The 18,759-nt window shown below is 40.1% G+C and overlaps 1 protein-coding gene across 2 annotated transcripts; it reads right to left on the bottom strand.

Moving 5' to 3' along the window:
- Positions 1–743: 743 nt before the first annotated feature.
- On the bottom strand, positions 744–17,393 carry LOC121953246 (LIM domain and actin-binding protein 1-like). 2 transcript variants are annotated; one of them, XM_042500230.1, is made up of 10 exons: positions 17,312–17,393; positions 13,517–13,656; positions 12,650–12,695; positions 8,260–8,658; positions 5,191–5,245; positions 4,805–4,902; positions 3,459–3,537; positions 3,283–3,314; positions 3,040–3,173; positions 744–2,890 (listed from the first exon to the last, which is right to left on the bottom strand). In XM_042500230.1, the coding sequence occupies exons 2-10, from the start codon at positions 13,633–13,635 to the stop codon at positions 1,825–1,827; spliced, it is 2,028 nt and encodes a 675-aa protein (XP_042356164.1). In that variant the 5' UTR covers positions 13,636–13,656; positions 17,312–17,393; the 3' UTR covers positions 744–1,824. The 2 variants fall into 2 exon arrangements, with proteins under 2 accessions (XP_042356164.1, XP_042356172.1); XM_042500238.1 differs by lacking the exons at positions 12,650–12,695; positions 13,517–13,656; positions 17,312–17,393 and adding an exon at positions 9,511–9,703.
- Between the last annotated feature and the right edge of the window lie 1,366 nt (positions 17,394–18,759).

The following is an 18,759-nucleotide window of genomic DNA, read 5'->3' as shown; positions in this document are numbered from 1 at the left end:
AAATAAAGCTTAAGATGCTCTGAGGGTCGTAGGCAGCCAGCCTGTACCTGCAGCCGTCCTGCATACTGGCCTGGAGGAGGCGGAGAGGATCCTAAATTCAAAACCTCTTACGTCTCCTCAAACGTTGCAGATCTGGACTCTATCATTCCAAATCTGCACTTGATGGGGTGGCGTGATCACTAACAAAACACTGGTGTGATTACTTCCTCAGGCTGTGTATGCAAACAGCCAGTTTTTGAGAAGAAGCCCTGGCGGCACGCTCAAATCCAGCCGGACCACTTCTGGGCAAGCTTTATCTGGCACAAGAAGTCCCCATCTGGGGATCAGAAGGCCCCTGCCTGGGAAGGACACGACCCCCTCAGGTGGAACCACTTCGGCCTAATCAGAAGCATTAAACTTTAATTAACATTAAATATTCCTCCTTCCTCTTTTTCACCTCGGCCATGCTGTGTTGCCTTCTGTAAGCTGAATTCCTCGTTTGATGTGTTTTACTTTGTTTACCTAACAATGCAAACTATTTTTATGATGTTATATTAATACTTTTTTTCTCTCTCTGCAGAGCAAAGACCACACACGAAAAAGCACAAAAAAAACCCAAATGAAAATAAAAATAAAATTGCTCTGCTTTTGAACTTGGATTCCTGTCTCCTCTATGGTTCTCCAACACACGTGAGACTCTGATGAGCATATACTAGATTCATTTGTTTACCCAAGATAAAGTCAAAATAAACTTTAAAAAAAAATGTGCTTATTCATAATCTTTAATTGTTCTTTAATAACAGTTCAGACTGTAATGTCCAATGTGTCATTATACAAATTATTAAAAAATATTCTGCAGTGCAAACATATATTCCACGGCACATTTTAAAATATAAAGTGTTTTGCATACCATATAAAGTGGATCATATTTTGAAAATGTTAAAAGACATCCAGAAGGCCCAGGGAGATGATATGTTAAATATAATTAAAGACTGGGATCAGGCAGATTTACCAAACCAGAGGGCCCCCTGCAGGACAATGTTAAGCTTTACCAGCCTGTCTGTCTGTATATTCACGTGCTGGGAGAAGGTAAAGCTCTATAAAGCAAAGCAATGGATTACATATATCTATCTATAGTATTTCAATATTTCCAGTCATTTTAAACCCTCTGATGGTCCAATGAGAGGAGATATTATAAAAAGTCAGCTGGACATGTTGGAGCAGCTGGAGGTTTCCTTAAACTTAATCGAGAACATTCTCATTTGGTTTGTTTTTCTTTTTCCAGCAATTAACAATTAAATTGTGGCAATATGTAAAAACACGAACAACATAATGCAAGACATTCACTCTCCAAAAAAATCTTAAAAATGCAGTACTGGTGTGTGCTTTTTTTGGTGGAAGATATTTTGGTATTTTCTGCATTCAAAAATGCACATAATGACTGCTTTGCTCAACGCGCTGCCTGTCATTAAAAAGCACTTCAAGTGCAGCGTAGAGTGTAATAGTTTTCGGACACGGTACCTGCAAATAATACGGTGCATATAATTATCGAGATGATGTAAATTAACAGAGGCCCACCTTCCAGTTTAATCAGGACTCATATAAAAGCTCGGTTTGATTCTTTTACAGTATATAATTAAAAAGTTAAAAAAAATTATTTGTACTTTAACAATTAAAGGCAGTTGTTGCAATATAAATGCACTCTCACACAACTATTCCACTGTTTTTTGCATCTCTGCTATACCACTATCAAATCTGGCAAAGCTACATTTGTGATCTACATATAAACTGAGAAAACAAGTGTTATATGGTGGATGGGTGTGATAGTAAGACTGAAACATGTTTCTATGAGTCAGAGTCCTCCTCGTCATAGTAGCGGTTCCTCTTGATTATATCCTCTGCGCTCAGCTCCTCGGCATCACTTCCCTCTTTGTCCTCCTCCCAGAAGCCCACATCCTGGGAGCCGCGGTTCTGTTTTGGCTGTAAAGGTGGAGAGGGGGACGGTGAAATATCCGGAGAGACGCTTCTATGAGAGCCTTCGTCTACAGCCATCTTCTCTGCTGCTGCTGCTTTTTCTTTCTGCTCTTGTTGGACTTTTTCTTCCTGTGGCTTGGTCTCCACCTCCTCTGAGACGGCCTCACCTTTCACGTCTTCGCTTGGTATTTGAAGCATTTCTTTCTTTTCCTGTTGTTTCACCGGCTGACGCTCTGGCTTATTTTCCTTGGGTGCTTCTTCAGATGAGTGTTTTTCCTCGAATGATGCTCTCCATTCCAGGAGGGATTTGAGCGGGCGACGAGGCTCCCGGGGTCCCAGAGCGGTTGTTGGGTTTGGTTTAGCTGCGATCGTAAAAGGCCGACTGCGCTCCTTTAAAGAAGAGCTCCTCCTCAGGCTCTTCAGTTCGGCCCGGTCTGAGCTCTGGAAGGATGCTGGCGCCTCGTCCTCTGGGGGCCACTTGGCTCTCCAGGGTCGGCCAGAGGAAACTCCCTCTGTGACTGGACTGAGTGCTTCTGTCCCAGAGTGGCGCTCGCCAGCCGGGGGAGGCCAGGCGACCCTCAGCCTGCGTTTCTCTGCTGGTTTCTCTGCAGACTTCTCATCAGACCTGGCTTTTGTCTGCACACGTGTCTCCAGTAAGGCGGTGAGGTCTGTAACTTTAACCTGCGAGGATGTTTCCACAGCTGGGCTCTCCTCTTTGTCTGAGATGCTCTCAGCTGGATGCGTCAGCACTGCTGGTCCCTCTTTTTCCTTTGGCGTCACCGGCTCCTCGCCTTCTTCTCCATCAGCTCGGGGCTCCCAGAGCTCTTTGTGAGGACGGTGGCCGAAGCCCTCGTCGTAGTTTCCTTTGGCTTTAAACAGCTGGCTGAAATGGGGCTTGCAGTAGACGTTACCATGCAGAGAGGCGTAGTTCCCAAGACTACAAATAAAAAGTAGCAAAAATAGTATTTTGTAAATGTCCCTTTTTTGTGATTCTTAAAGTCAGCCACTGAGGAGGCTTTTCAAAATATAATTCGGATCAAAAGACATGATGAAACTCCGGGAAATATGCGACAGTGCCAGACTAACCTGAGCTTTGTGCTGCAGTGAACACAGCGGAAGCAACTTTTGTGGTAGACATGCTGAAGAGCAACCAGCCTCTCCAGCGGGTACACCGTCTTCAGACAAGCGATGCACGTCTCCCTCACCGGTGGGCTGAACTTCTAAACACACAATGACAGTATTATAGATTCATAATCATCAAGGGGTGAAATGAGATCTTTCTTTTGAAGCTTCATGCGCGTCTCCTGCTTGTTACGATGAATGACTCACCTTTGATGCTTTGGGTTGCTCGCTGCTCTCCCCTGAAACAGACAAAACACACAAAAAAGACAGAAAGAGCAGTCAAACCGAGATGTATCTCATTCTGGGTGCAAAAGTTGTTTGGGTAATACTTAATTAAGCACATTAACGTGGACCATGTCCTTGGAGTGACCACTAAGACTCACCATTGCACTCAGGTGCAGGACTGTGTTTCTGATTTAATGGTGCAGATGTTTTTGCAGCAGACACCTCTGGAACTAGACCCTGCAAGTAACACAAACGGAAAGAAAAGAGGGGAAAAAACTCGTCAACTGGCTGTTACATAATGAACTAGAGCCCTATTTCTAGTATTTGTAGGAAGGAAGGAATAAAAACAAGCAACATAGCAAACAATGTACACACAGTAACTTTAGTGGCTAAATTGGTGGAGGAAGACGTAAATCACTGATACACAATGTTGCCTCCGTTGCTTCTACATGTATACTTTACTTTTGGTTCCTTGAAATCTGGTTCATGAGAATTGACTTATTTCAGACCATTTCTTTTAGTCTAAAGGTGTCCAGTGTATTAATTTTTTCAGTTCAAACTCCATTAAACTGTTAAATACTGTGATGACCATTGAGTCCATCAATCTACCTCTGTGTGATTTATTTTAAATCATTTGTTTATTTACTTTTTTGCAACTATCACGTGGTAATTATTAGGATTTTTTTTAACTTTCCATTAACTTAGAGAAGTCACATTTCCCAATAATACACAAGATATAGTTATCTAAAAATCAAACTTAACTGACGTGTGGAAAAACAATCAATCAAAACTGGCTATTTGTTTGAAACTTGCAATTAAAATTGTATTATTTATGACTATTGGTTTTCAAAAACGTCTGTAGCAATTGTTTTTAATATTTATACTATTCAACATATTATTTATAAAACCCACTGGGAACCAGTACTCCTTTACTCTACACACCTTGTGGCACTCATCAGTCAACACACCTGTCTGCAATCTAGCCTGCGACCTACAAGAGAGCCAGCTCGACAGTCATACCCTGCCAGATTGTGGCCGTACATTGCCTGACATGTCCAGCTTTATTCAGATCTTGTCCATTTTTTCCTTTCTTGCCAGTTTTTTTTTTTTGCTAAGCCATCCTGTCCTGTCCAGCTGAAAAAAGCCCTCAAGAACACAGATCAGCCCTCACCTCAGCCAGTCATGTTGTTAATCACTCACCTGCACACTTTACTTATTGTAATAAAAGAACTCTTTTTTTCCCTAACATCCGTTTTGTCTGTCTGCTTTTGGGTCCTTAGTCCCAAGTGTGACAGGTTTTGAATATTTTCACAAAAGTTAAATACATTTGAGAAAATATATATGTGTGTGTGTGTGTGTGTGTGTGTGTGTGTGTGCGTGTGCGCACGCGTGAGTAAGTGTGTGTGTGTGTGTGTGTGTGTGTGTGTGTGTGTGTATATATATATATGTATATATATGTCTATAGCTATATGTTTTGATTTCAGCTTCCGCTACATGAACTCACAGAGCGAGTGGTGCCTTGTTTCAAAACAGCTGCCTGGTACTTGGCCATCTTCTCCCTCATGGATGTGGACTCCAGCACTCTGTCAGGCACGGACGAACCTAAAGCAGCAGAGATAATCCAACTTGATGCTTTAACTGTACTCTGCATTCAACACATGATTACTGTGGCTGTTTTTTTTACTAAATGTTTGCTCTTTAGTGTGAAAGTATTATTCATGATCTACTTATGGCACACACTATTGTGTTCCCTGCTTGTAATTTATTAGTTATTTATTAGGTAAAGTTTTGGAGATGATAATTTAATTGTGTGTAATGCATCACTGAAATACACAGAACCTCAGTTAATTATTCAAAGGGCTGAGTGTATTTGTGTGTGTTTGTCTTTACCTCCATGTTGGTCCATGTCCTCTGATGAAGTACTGTGACGGGTTGTCCTGCCACCCTGCATGAGTAAAATGATTGGTGGAATCAGAGGTCCGGTTTACAAAACTGATGCTATTTAGTACTTGTAAATGCACCGACCACCTTAAAACACCAATCCACTGGCATTTATGTTTCTTTATCTAAGAGGAGTTTTTTTCAGACCACTATATTACTACTATGTGGTGGCCATAAAGTATTTTTTGTGATGCTAGAAAGTGGACCTACTTTTGTAAAACCTCAGCGAGCTATTTTTTCTTTTTTTTTCTTTTGACTTGACTTTATAAAAAAAAGCTGAATAAACATTTGCTTTAGGCATTTAAACAAAGTTTTAAGTTGGAGTTTGTTATATTCCAAATTCTAAATGTTGACAGGGAGATTTTCATTTTCACTGTGAATGCAGATCAGTTCCAAATATTGGTTATCGGGGTCATTAACTACTCGTAATAGGTATTGAAAAAAACAATATCATATATATATATTATATATAAGTCATCAGGACCAGTGTAAAAGCATCCCACACAGGTCAGCACTGTGTTGAGGAGCATGGGCAGAACCAAATACCTCTGTGTAAAACAGCACCAAACCCCCAGGTTTTCAAATTAACTTTAAACATCTTCCGTGTTTCAGGCATTTTCCAGAGTTTTCTTGACAGATGTGCTGCTTAAGAGACACTGTAACTCCATATTCTACCATTACTATTTCCCTGTATGAAGCACAATGACAGTAAGGGCTTTCTTCTTGTGATCCCATGAAGACCTCTGACAAGGTGTTATAAGAAGCCGTTTGGGAACATACTTTCAAAACTAAACCAAACTTTAGGGTCCATTTCAATGACACTTAATTTATTTAATTCAATTTATTTTAAATAAAATGACACTTTATTTCACTAAAGACAAAACAGGTCAAGTACCACAGTAACCAGTTATTACCATTGGCTAGTTTGACCTCTGTTTTCAGTGGAAAAAAATATCAGGTATCTGCATGAACAAACTCCAACATGCCTCTGACCTGCAGTCTAAAGGACCAAAACTATTCCACTACACTTTACTAAAAGAATGAGCTGTGTGTGTGTGTGTGTGTGTGTGTGTGTGTGTGTGTGTGTGTGTGTGTGTGTGAGTGCCCACGTGTCACCAACACAAATGAGTAAACCAGACAGTTTCTCTCTCAGCAGTTATCCTGTGGAAAAGCGTTTTGGCCAATTAAAACAGCTCATTCCTTCAGGCTGCTTCACTGTGGAGTCCTGTTGTGCCACATATCTTCCTCAGTCGCGTAAATACGAACACCAACTGCATTGTACAACAACACTCAAAAGCTTCAGCCAGAAGACGGCATTGGTGCACTTGAAGAACGTGTGTTCACTAAAAAAGAATTTCAACACTCTTGAGCCAGTATTGACAGAGTAAATGCTATAAAACGCTCCTATTCTAACTTGCAAATGTTCACCAGTAACTTTCACACTTCGTCTTTCCAAGCATTTTTAAAAGACTACAACCTCCCGAGCTGCCGGAGATGCAAAAGTGACAAGAATGCAAGTTAAGTAAAATGTGACAGACAAGAGTTTGAATTTTGTTCCTTTTCACTTGATTATCAACATGAATTCATCCAGTGGTGTATTGCCTACTGCACAAACAGCAACCCACACAATATGACATAAAAAACCAAAATCTGCAACTGAAGCCCGGGATTGTTGGTTATCCAGAATACACACTGAGGCAAATGGAAAGTGAGATAAAGGCAGTTGCCTCCTCAGAGGTGATCCTCTGAAGAAAGACACAGCCCTGGGTTAGGAATGTCCCTGCATTCCTCTGTTATGGAAGGTGAAGAGTGGAGTGCTTGTTGTTTTGGGCCGAGAGGGAGAAAGACGCGCGGGGGGCGGGCAGGAGCAAAATCCAGGTCGGACAAAACAACTTAGAAAATACAGGCAACAGCAGGAAGAATACAAGAAACAACACTAAATATAAAGAATATGACAAACTTACACAGTTACGCACAGCACCGGGTATTACGGTCAAAGAAAAAAGAGCCTGGCTTTAACTGATATTGCTGGATGAAAAAAACATTGTTCTATCAGTCTCTTTTACATATGTAAACTAATTACTCAGATGCACAATAGAAATAACGCAGCTAATTACCGTGTTCTGTTCAGTTTAATATCAGTTACTTTTGATTTGCTGTGAGGCGGGATAATTAGTGCATAAAAAGCCTTGTAAATTAGGATCTGAGTGGTTAAGAGTTCCTTCAAAGACGCTAATTAAATCAGCTTCAGGTTATGCAACATAAAGTTAACCACATGTGAGAAACAGTCGGCCCTTTTTTTCCGCTTAAGAGGGGATCAGAAAATTCGTTTTACAGGGCTGACCAACATCAGTAGAGCGAATCTCAGCCATCCACACTGTGGTTACAGTTAATGCCTGAAACATGGCCAGTAGATGCACAGCTGTCAAAACTGGCAAAAAGAAGAGACTTAGAACCTCATTCGCAAAGCATTCATGCAAACAAACATGGTATTTAACAAATATCTCAATTAATGGTGAATACATGCATGGACTGACAACCTTAGTGCCAGCTCTGTGGGGGCTGAAATTGTGTAATTATTCATGTATCAAGGGGTTGTCTTTCTATTTTTAATACAGTGACTACATTTACATGCAGACTAATATTCCGTTATTACTGCAAATATTCTGCATTTGACTCTTGTCATGTAAACGCCATATTGAGTTTGATTATTTCGAATTACGTCTTTTACCAAATTAAGTATTTTCTGATTAAGATGTGAGATCTTTCTTTATCATTATTCGGACTATAGGAGCATTTTTGGACATATAAAACACAAAGGTGCTAAAATCGGGGGTTATTTTGGATATGAATGCAATATTAATTGTCATTTGTCAAGTAAACAGCTTAGTGGGAACAAGTCTTTTCTGGGAATAAGGGCAAAAACTGGAATATTTAATGCATGTAAACTTATTCATTATCTCAAATGTATCAAAATAAGAAGCCTCAAGAAGCAGTAAATGATCTGTGTGAAGCTACCTTGCTCATGGTGTCCTCTCCCCTCTCAAACTTCATCTTCAGGTTGTTCAGGGGCACTCGGGGTTTTTCATAAGAGGCACAGGGGCTGGTTGGAACTTGCTCTTCAAGCATTTCAGGTCTCGCTCTCTGCTCCTCACCTTTGGATGCGTCTGGAGCTGTTGCTGGCTGCGTGACACAGTTGACTGTAAGTTGACTTCCCTGAGAGGTGGGCAGGCCGGGGCTCTTTAGTGGAGGACAGGGCTCGGTGATAGAAGTAGACCTGGACAGAGATGGAGGCCTGCAGCGAGAGCTGGACTGGCTGGCCGGTGGGACGGAGGAAGGCTTGTCCTGTTGCTCCCAGCGCTTCTTTAGAGCACTCAGGTTGCCAGAGCGCAGGGAGGCTGACACACTCTCAGAGGACTGTGAGGAAGACGAGATTAAAAGATGAAAATGACTTTCCAGACACTGCAAATCGAAAGCATTTTAGTCTTCTTCCTGTCATTTTCTGCAGGCTGAAAGTATTTCCATTTGGCAACAAACATACACAATACTTTACAGACAGCTTAAAGCCCGATTCAGCACGATGGAATAAAGGAAATGCCAGACTCTGAGCTGGGCTTCACTGACAGATTAGACGAACAGCTGTTCAAAGTTGGTCCAGGAAGTAGATGTTTTGCTGCAGCCGCTGAGGGCAGCGATTGGCTCAAGATAAAGTTAACAGGGCCGAGCGTGCAGGCAGAGGAGAGCTCTGTTCACCACTCAGTCATTCGTGACAATAAAACACGCTGAGCAGCAGGCAGCACAACAGCACAACAGGAGGAACACTACTGCTGTGTGACCTCCGGGAACTTCCTTAATTATAAAAGAGGAATGACACGTTGAAGAAAGAGGATGCGGACGTGTGGATAAATCACGCTCATATAAGTAAACCGATCAACTAATAAATCTGGTAAAACACTGTGAGCTTTTGTAGGCAAGCCTCCAAGCTAAGGTCAGCTCAGTAGGAAACATTAAAACACCATTATACTATGAAACCCACAATTCCTTAAAAAAAACAAGCTTAACTTAAAGATGATTGAAGATGACAAACAAAAAAAAAGTCCACAAAAGACTTAATTATCTTTGCTTACTACATCAAACTAAATGTGATACACATCAATAAATAAATTAAAATTACAAATAAGAAATAAAAGAAAGAAGAACATAGGAATAAAGAACTGAACAAATGGGAAAAGAAACAAGAGTGCAAAAAAAAAAAAAAAAAAGACGCACAATTACTGTCTTTGTGAGGCAAGTCCAGGGTGAGCGGAGAGAACTGGACAGTGACAAGATTGTTCCCGGGTTTTTTTTGTTTTTTTTAAGCAAAAAGACAAAAGAAGAAACCTCTGTGAATTCGATGAAGTACCCATAAAAATAAATTTGACAGAAAATAAAAACAGAGTCCTGTGGATGGTCCGTCTCTACAGGTCAGTGTGCTGAGAGACAGAGCTCTCCCAGATGTTAGCGGCTACACAAAATCTGCTCGTAAGAGTTAGTCCAGCCCCTTTAACACCAGCAGAGTGAATGAGAGAGAGAGAGAGAGAGAATACCCAGGAAACCAGAGCAGGAAATGATACATTCAGGGAAAAGTTAACTCTTTGTTCGCTGTGTCGGCTCGGACATTTTTCCGCTCAAACTATTTCTGATTAAATAGCACTCTAAAAAATGTGTCAACATAGCACTTATTTTCACAGACTGGAAAAAATGTTTAAGCAAAAGCAAAAGAATTCCAAAAAACCGTAAATATACACAAAGATGGAGCAGAAATGGGACAGAGAAAGAACAAAAGCCGTTCAAAAAAAGCATCACGTGAAAGCTGGAATGAGTCACAATAGAGTTTTCTAAAAAAAATTTAACACTGTGTCTCTTCTGGCAGCACCAGATGACACACAACAACAAGCAAAACACTTCATGTGCAATTTATCTGAGGAGGCCATAGAGTTCTCAGCTTTTAAAGTATTAGCTTCAAATGTTATATTAACTCTATGACTGACTAAATTTAGGAGTGTTTTAGCTTAACGCAATTTAAAATCCATGCAGCTGCATCCTGTATACACTGGAGATGACACTGACTTGATTACTGGAAGTGTTAAAACAGGTCTATTAGCAAAAATGAGACAATGCACACTGTAAAGGTGTGAATGCTCCTCTACAATATTACTCAAGAATACATATGCCTTCATTTTTCAAACATATTCCTTTGTGAACAAACCAGATCCTGGAAAGAAAGACCAATGTACCAAACCCATCTCTTCCTTTTTTAATGATTCATTGATAATTACTGATAATTACAGGGGTGTGAAACAAATTTTAGTTCATGGGCTGCATACCGCCCAATTTGATTTCAAGTGGGTAAGACCAGTAAAACTATTGCATAATAACCGAATTAATTGCAACACCGCCAAATGTTTCCCTTTTCTTTAATATTAGTACAAGTTCATTCTGAAAACATTCATCCTTTTACAAAACAGATGACTAACAGCCTGAGATGTCTTAAGAAAAATGAGATTTTGACATGTCTCGGTTTTTCCACATTTAGTCAGTGTGCTGTTGCATTTTTCCATACATTTCCCCTCCTGTGTAGTAATGCTGACATCACCACAATATATTTAAGTGGAAGCTATTGGGCAAGCAAGGTCAAATTATCCGCAACATTATGTATGTTTTGGCAGTGCTTCAGCAATGTCATTTCAAGATACAAGATTCTTCAGCACCAAAACAGCTGAATGACAACATTTTGCATCATATTTAATTACTTTAAATATGACCACAATAAGTATGTTTATAGAGAACTGTATTCTGGTCAGGGTGAAAGCATTTGAAGCAGCATTTTACATGAAACAGGCTGAGGTTTAACTTCCTGACCTTCACTAATTCATCAATATTTGGTGTGTTGAGTCATCTAGTGGGCCTTTTCGTGGTCCAGTTCTGACTCACACACTTGGAGTTGGAAGACAGTTATTAGTTCCACTGTCTGAGGTCCAGCAAGTTTTGAGACTCCATGTGGACCAATTTAAAGAGCGTCAAGCTTGTGTGCAGAGTGCAGGAGAAGCATCTCCCCAATGCACTCACAAAAAAAATATATGTGGTGGTAACTATCCCTAACACCAATTAGGGATATAAGAAGACAGGAGTGAATGATGCGGATGAAACAAAATTCTCAGATTCTTATCACAATTATTTTTTGTATTTTTCCGGGAATCTGTTGAATAATTTGGATCTGTAATTTACAGTATAACCACAGATGCCCCATACAAGTTTGAAGATGTTCAAAAACTCCACAATAATCAATAGTAACAGTGAAAAGCAGCAAATCTTCGCATTTGAGAAGCTGAGGCCAAAACAATGTTTCATATTTTTTAAAACATTTTTTTTGTATCAATGTAATTAATCTATTTGGACATCCTTGTTGTTTGAAACCCCCCTCCCCCCATCTCCCCCTCACACACACACACACACACACCCACAGACAGACAGATGGTCTTTTGCGCTGCTCATTCAAACCTGAGTTATCCTCAAATATTTAAGCTAGACTCCCAAATGCCTGTAACAGTGGCATCAGCTCATATCCAAACATACCAATGGTTCCTGAAAATGATTAGAATCTATGATGAATCCCACAAAAATGTTAATCAAAGATGAACCTGAACTTGGCAGAAATTTGCCTTCAGAGCATCTTTTAAGGTCTGTTCTTTGAGCGCTTCATGAAAATAAGTAACACAGGAAAGCTTCTCTCACATGTAGTGCATTCATATCACGTTTCTACTGAAATAAAAAAAACAAGGCAATCTTGTTTTTGTCACATCATTAAACAAATACTATAGAAGCTTAAAAGCTCTTAAAGAAGCTGGCTCACTCACACACACACACACACACACACACACACACACATACACACACACACACACACACACAAACTGGTACACAATGGTCACATTTCATACAGTAAATCCAAGGCGACATTACCTTATATTTCTGCATGGTATTAGCCGATCAGTTACTCATTTAAGCTCAGTCCTGCTTTGTTTATGAGTCTTTCACACTGACAAAGCAGCTAACCTACAGTTGGAGCCACAAAGAGCATTTCAAGGGGATTACATTGAAGTGGGATTATGGGTTTGATAGCCTGCCCATCGCAACAAGTGGCCAATGAGAGGTCGGGCAAGACAAGACATTTGGCCCAGACGGGGTGTTGGCATGGTGAGTGTGTGTGTGCGCTCAGTAATTAGTTTAGCACCACAAGCAGAGCAAATGAAGCAAAACATGCAGCACACACACACACTTCATTTACTCACGTGAGTTGCTAGGAGAGCCTTATCAAAATGCTGCAAACAAAACGTGTCATAGATTTAGATTTTTTATGTGCACTTACTCCTTTTTTCTTCTCTGAATTTGCCTCTTCAGCAGCTCTCTGGTACCTGAGAGAGACAGAGACAACACTGACCTCTGGTGATGCAAAACAAAAACACAGACTTTCTGGGGGTCGAGGTGCTTCTTCAGTCAAGAATCTTGTAAGATGTTAATAAAATGTACACTGTGAAAAGAACAAACTTTTAGAATTTTTTACATTTTAGTTTGTTGGATTATATTTTAGATATGGTTCCGATGTAATTTTTGTTATAATTCTTAAGAAGTATGTTTTATCTTTAAACATGCACTGTATAGTACAAAAAAATAACCTATTAAATACTGAGAGGTCATTTTTTTAATACAATATTATCTTAGTCAAAAATGGGTTATTGACTGTTTTCTGGCTGCAGAAATAAAATGAGGGAGAAATATATTTCTAGTAACATTATTATGTTGTATATAACATCGTCCACCCCAAAGTTCTTAAGTGTCCAGTGTGTCACATTGTTCTCGTCAGTCCTGTTCAACACTTTGTGGTGAGACAGACTCGAACACACAGCTCAGGTGGGAAAGTATTGGAGCGCGCAGTTTATTTTCAGATGATATAACATTAGAGATCGCATTTATTTTTCACAGGAGGCATTCCTGCCTGAACACAGAGTTCACTTTCCCTGAGGAAGTGTTAATATCAAGCTCTGTGTGTTGTTGGACACACAGCGCTACCAGGTAGAGTGTTCTCAGTGCACTGTGGCAATTTATTTAACCTAAAGATAACGTGCTGATTTTTTTTCCCCCTTTATTTGGTCGACTGGCTTAAGAGTAGGTAGGATTTCAGTCAACCAAGTTCTTCTTTGGTTGATTACAGCCCTGAAAACCAGGTGTTACTCACTTGGAGAAGCGTTCAGCAAGGGCATTGTTTCTGCCTCGTCCACTGAGTGACAGCTCCTTTGCAGTGACCCGTAAGGACTGCGCCGCCCAGGACCGACGATTGAATGGACCACTCTCCATCTCTGGCAGCTATCTCAATACCTGAAATACAAACACAACCACCATTAGCCATGTTCAGTGCTAAAATATTTCCCAAACCTTATTGCAGTAAACTAAACTTCAGGCATTCTGTTAACTATCACCTAATGCCAAATCTGATACTTGATTTGATTTAAAAACCAGCTTGAAAAATTCTAGCTTCTTGTAGCCAGATAATAAAATATTGTTCTCCATCCTCTTGTCTGCAGTTGTTCACTAGTCTACACTTCATCTGAGATCTACAAGCTGTGTTCTTCGGGCAAGTGAGACCACCATACTGACACTACTGCATGGCAAAAGTATTTCGACGTGTACAGACTCCTCAGAGGGTCGGTGCCAGAGTCTAGAGTCAGATCTATCTGCTGACTGAGATCACTCATCTGCAAGTTTGTAACATGCTCTCCATCACTTTACCTCTAAACATCCCCACTGCCTGACACACATACCAAAGGGTGCTTGTCCATAATATGTGAGCATATAGTTATGCATGCAAACAAACACGTCCACAAGTTCAAACTTGCACTCCAGCTCGTGCTGCATGACTGCAAGATGGAGACACAAGAGTGTGAGCATGTTATCATTACGAGGGGACAACTCGCCATGGGCAACGTTCATAAAAGACCATAACCACACTGCACGGCACACAGTCTTTTTCTGACTTCACTCCAACAAACCCACATTTAAATGCAGACGGATGATGAGCCTTTGATGCAGCGTCTGCGTCTGGAGAGACATTTTAATGTTAGATCATGAATCTCCCTTTCAGTGCTCAGACAGTGTATTATAACCATGTGTTTAAATCACCACTGTGCATAGCTGATAGACTCCATAACCATTTCTCTTACTATGTGGGCCTTTTCACTCAGGTGCACCTATTATATCACCACTCAGATGCAAAGCGATACGGGTGACAAGTAGTGTGAGGACTTTGGACTGAGCTCAATTGCAACATAGCCCTGATTAAAAAAACAAAGAAGAAGAAAGTCAAACACATCTACATTTCTGACTGTATTACCTGTATGATAGAGTTACTCATTTAGATAAATACAATACGTGATTGTATATATTACATATTAATAATCTGTAATTATATATAATCAAATGCAATTACATTAACTTACTGTCAGGCTAGTGTTTGCGTTTTCAGATGAGCAGAGGCAAAATTTAGTTAGACACAGCACAATCATATGAAGGCATGAATGAATTACTAAACAGGCCTAGGGGCCCAAAGTGTAAGGGGACCCCACTGACCTTCACCTGCCAAATGTCCCTCAAAGAGACATGTACTGACTACAAAGATACTCAAAATGACGACAAAGAGACACAAAAATGACCAAAGACACACAACAACCATAAAGAGACACCAAAATGACCACAGAGACACAAAGCAACTACAAAGAGACATAAAAACATACACAAAGAGACTCAAAATGACAACAAAGAGACACAAAAATGACCAGAGACAAAAAGGACCACAAAGAGACACCAAACAACTACAGAGATGCAAAGCAACTGCAAAGAAACTTAATGACTACAAAAAGACACAGCGCAGCTACAGAGAGACACAAAACCACAGGTGTGTAATGATAACAGAGATATGCAAAACAACAACAATAAGAGCCTAAACAACTTTAAAGTCTGTGTTTTGCTCCTATGAGGTGGTGGGGCCTTCTGCATGTCTGAGCCCAGGGGCTCATTACCTCATAATCCGCCCATGTATAAAGGCTGGGCCACTGCTCAAGTACTTCTATTAGGTTTCTCACATGTGAATAGCTTGGGGTTGTTTACTGTTGCTACAGGTTTTTGAGGCCTGATGGGCAAGTAAGTTTACCTTGTAGTTGTGCTGTGTATGGTTACTATCAAATGGGTATCTGGGTTTAAGCACAAAAACGTTTCACTTGATGGCCATGCTGAAATCATTAGCTAACTTCTCCATTCTACTCTGTTATTCATTTTGCAGAATATCAAGACAACATGCACTGGACGACAGGCTGGTCTGTCACAAGGATAACACGGGTGTACTGGGCTCAGAGTCACCAGTCTACCTCTTTTGCATATCCTTAAACTGTTGAAAGAAGCCGAAGCAACCGAAGAAAAACAGGGAGAACATATGAACTTCCTGCAAAAATGAGAACCAAATTCAAGTTCTTCTGACTCATTTATAAGTGCTCACTCATGAAAAAATAGCAGAGCCGAACAGAGCTGTCAGCTGAAAATCAATACCGGTGCACAGCAGGAAATGTTTGTGATTTAAATAAAGAATAGGGCGGGGTCATAGCGTGTTTTTCCTGTATTTGAAAACAATCTCAATGCTTTATATTCTGACTTTCTTTTGTTTTACCTGGTTTGGAAAGCATAAGAGTAATTATCTTGACAGTACTGATTAACAAAACAATATCATAATAATATAATATTATAAATAAAACAGACAACCTTCAGTTGTTGTGATGTGTAGGTCACATCAAACAGAAACTGCACATCAGTTTCTGCACATCAAACAGAAACAAACAGAAACTGCACACGCCATTATTTGTAAGTAAGAGACATTTAAAAATACATATATACCACAGGTGCAAAAACCTTTTCAAGTCCGACAGATAATGGATAGAATTACATTTATCTATAATTGGTTAATCTGAGTTTTAATAGTGGAACTTCTTCCAGGTTAGACATGGGATTCACAGGTAGAGTTTGCAGGATTATTCATGACAATTTTACCTGTTTTATTTGTCAATAGTTAAATTTAATCTTTTATAAATTGCCGTGGTAACTTCACATTACACACAGTATTTTTTTGCTTCACCACCACACCTTCTGGCACAATGAATTGAAACTTTGGGAGAGAGAACATTAACTAAATCGTTATTACTCAGAGGTAACAAAGGGAACAACATGTAAACAATCGTGGCCCTGTTTCAGCCTGGGAGCCTTAAAACCATGACACTATGAGATATGAGCTTTTGAAATGTGATCATGTAAACACCAGCCTTTACCTCCATCTCCATTGCTTGTTATCAGTGAAAGGTGGATACTGTGACCTTTAACCTTCACTTTAAACCAAGTTCCTCTTGACAACAAGTAACCACAACACCGTCAGATACAGTATGAGTCATGGCTAAGGAGGAGCCCGCATTGCTTAAGACATGAATGACCTCAGAGGCGATTCTTATTCAAAACTAAAAGCAAAAAAATCTGTTGTTTATGTGGAAACAATTGAGCTAAAGAATCAGCACTGGGGCGACAAAATGAACAGACATTACTTCTGTTGAAGATCAGCTGCCGTGCTCACAGACATGTCATTTGATTAATTTTAGGTGTGTGACACTGTAAGCGCGTGAAGACCGTTTATGGCGTAAAAAGCAAAACTCTATACAGTAAATGTAACCTCATAGCTATATAGTTTTACCTTGTCTAAATTGTTTTTAGACTAAGGACTAAATTGACAAGCTTAAACGATAGCACAGACTTAGCAGCTGGACTGGTTAGTCCTATGAGAGCAGGACAAAGTACTACAAGTGCACGTGCGTTATTTTCAAAATATCAACGCCTCAAAGGCTCGTTTTACTTTTCAAAATACACACATTTCGCACTTTCACAGCAGCCCTAATTCGATTTATTTACGTCTATTTTCACGTCCTTGCTTCGAGTTTTGTCTTACCTGTGCGAACTTCCGTTGAGTCGCTCTTTTTGTGAAACCTTAAGACACCTGACACTCGCCGACGCCTCTGCGTCACCGCCCGGTGTGCGCAGGCAGAGGTGGAGTGTACCGAAAGGTGTCATGGGAGTGGAAGAGCTGGGTCATGTGATTTTATGCGCCAATGACTTTAGGTATTACGTTACCCTACCTGGAAGATTTTTGTGTGTGTGTGTGTGTGTGTGTGTGTGTGTGTGTGTGTGTGTGTGTGTGGGCGCGCGCGCGCGCGCGGGGGCTCGTGGTGCTCTTGCATACCACCCACCCGAATTCCTGAGAACAGGCAATACTCTTTCATTTTTCAAGCAGGCAGAAAGCAACGAGGGAAAGCAAGCAGACACACTGAACAACTCAGGGTTCTTCAACAGAACAGAGCAGAATTGATTCCTCCTGAGACTGCCGATGTAGTGATGTAGACAGTGACAGCCTGGTTGAACACTGCACTTAAATTAAAGGATTATAAAGTGCTAAATTTCATAATAATAAGATCAAACACAAATAACTCAAGATCCAAAATGAGCAATGAAAGGCTGAGTTCTGGAATCAGACAAAGTCCATTTACATGTACATGAGTAACTCTTAGTGACCAGGTTTTTGAGGTATCCCGTTTATGTTTATGAGCATGTAAACACCATATTCCATCTATGAGAAACCAAAATATGCTTGCTGGGGCACTCTGAAAGAAACTGGGATGTATATGGGCATTTCTCTGTGCCCATCTAAACACCATATCCCAAATATGCTCATAACCAGGATAAGCCTCACAGGTTATTCATGTACATGTAACTACACAATGTTCATATCAAAAAGGATTACTACACTGAATCTTATGTAAAATACATTTACAGAGAGAGAGAAGAGGTCCCTTTGTGCTCACTTAATTAAGAGCCAGTACTTTCCCACTGGCAACTAGGGTGAACAGATAAATGTATTACTGAACAGTGTTTATGGGGGGGGGGCTGAATTTCATATTGTGTTCCATAGCCTCATGTACAGTGACTTGAGGAATCGTTCTTTTGAAAATAATCAGTTAAGAAATCCCAATTTGTTTGGGGTTATCTGGCTCTTTAATGACGACTTTTTTTTATCTAAAATGCATGAAATCTAATATAGAGAGCATTGTCTCTATAATGATATGACATTTTTTAGATGGAAATGTAATGCTTTGAAATGTTTTCCTTTTGAGTTTGTGGAATTGTATGTTATGACTGGTCATGTGGCCATCCCAGATATTGCTGTCCAGAGTCTTGTAAGCCCATAAGGACTCCATTTGAGGCAGGACACTCAAACAAAAATCAAATCAGTTGTACCAATAATGGCAAACATAATTAACTTTATCTACATAGCACCTTTCATTAAGAAAATGTAGCTCAAAGTGCTTTAGAAAAACAAAAATCAGCAAATAATCAATACAT

The sequence above is a fragment of the Plectropomus leopardus genome, chromosome 2 (genome assembly GCF_008729295.1).
Source record: "Plectropomus leopardus isolate mb chromosome 2, YSFRI_Pleo_2.0, whole genome shotgun sequence".
Classification (NCBI taxonomy): domain Eukaryota; kingdom Metazoa; phylum Chordata; class Actinopteri; order Perciformes; family Serranidae; genus Plectropomus; species Plectropomus leopardus.
The sequence above is the reverse complement of the archived record's forward strand: the minus strand, read 5'-3'. Positions and strand labels throughout refer to the sequence as shown.

Bases quoted from the DNA above. Each gene is read 5' to 3' on its own strand.
- LOC121953246 (XM_042500230.1), bottom strand. From the start codon at position 13,635: ATGGAGAGTGGTCCATTCAATCGTCGGTCCTGGGCGGCGCAGTCCTTA. The intron at 4,903-5,190 runs GTAAAGACAAAC...CTGCTGCTTTAG, and splicing joins GGACATGGACCAACATGGAG to GTTCGTCCGTGCCTGACAGA. The intron at 3,538-4,804 runs GTGAGTTCATGT...TGTTACTTGCAG, and splicing joins AACAAGGCACCACTCGCTCT to GGTCTAGTTCCAGAGGTGTC.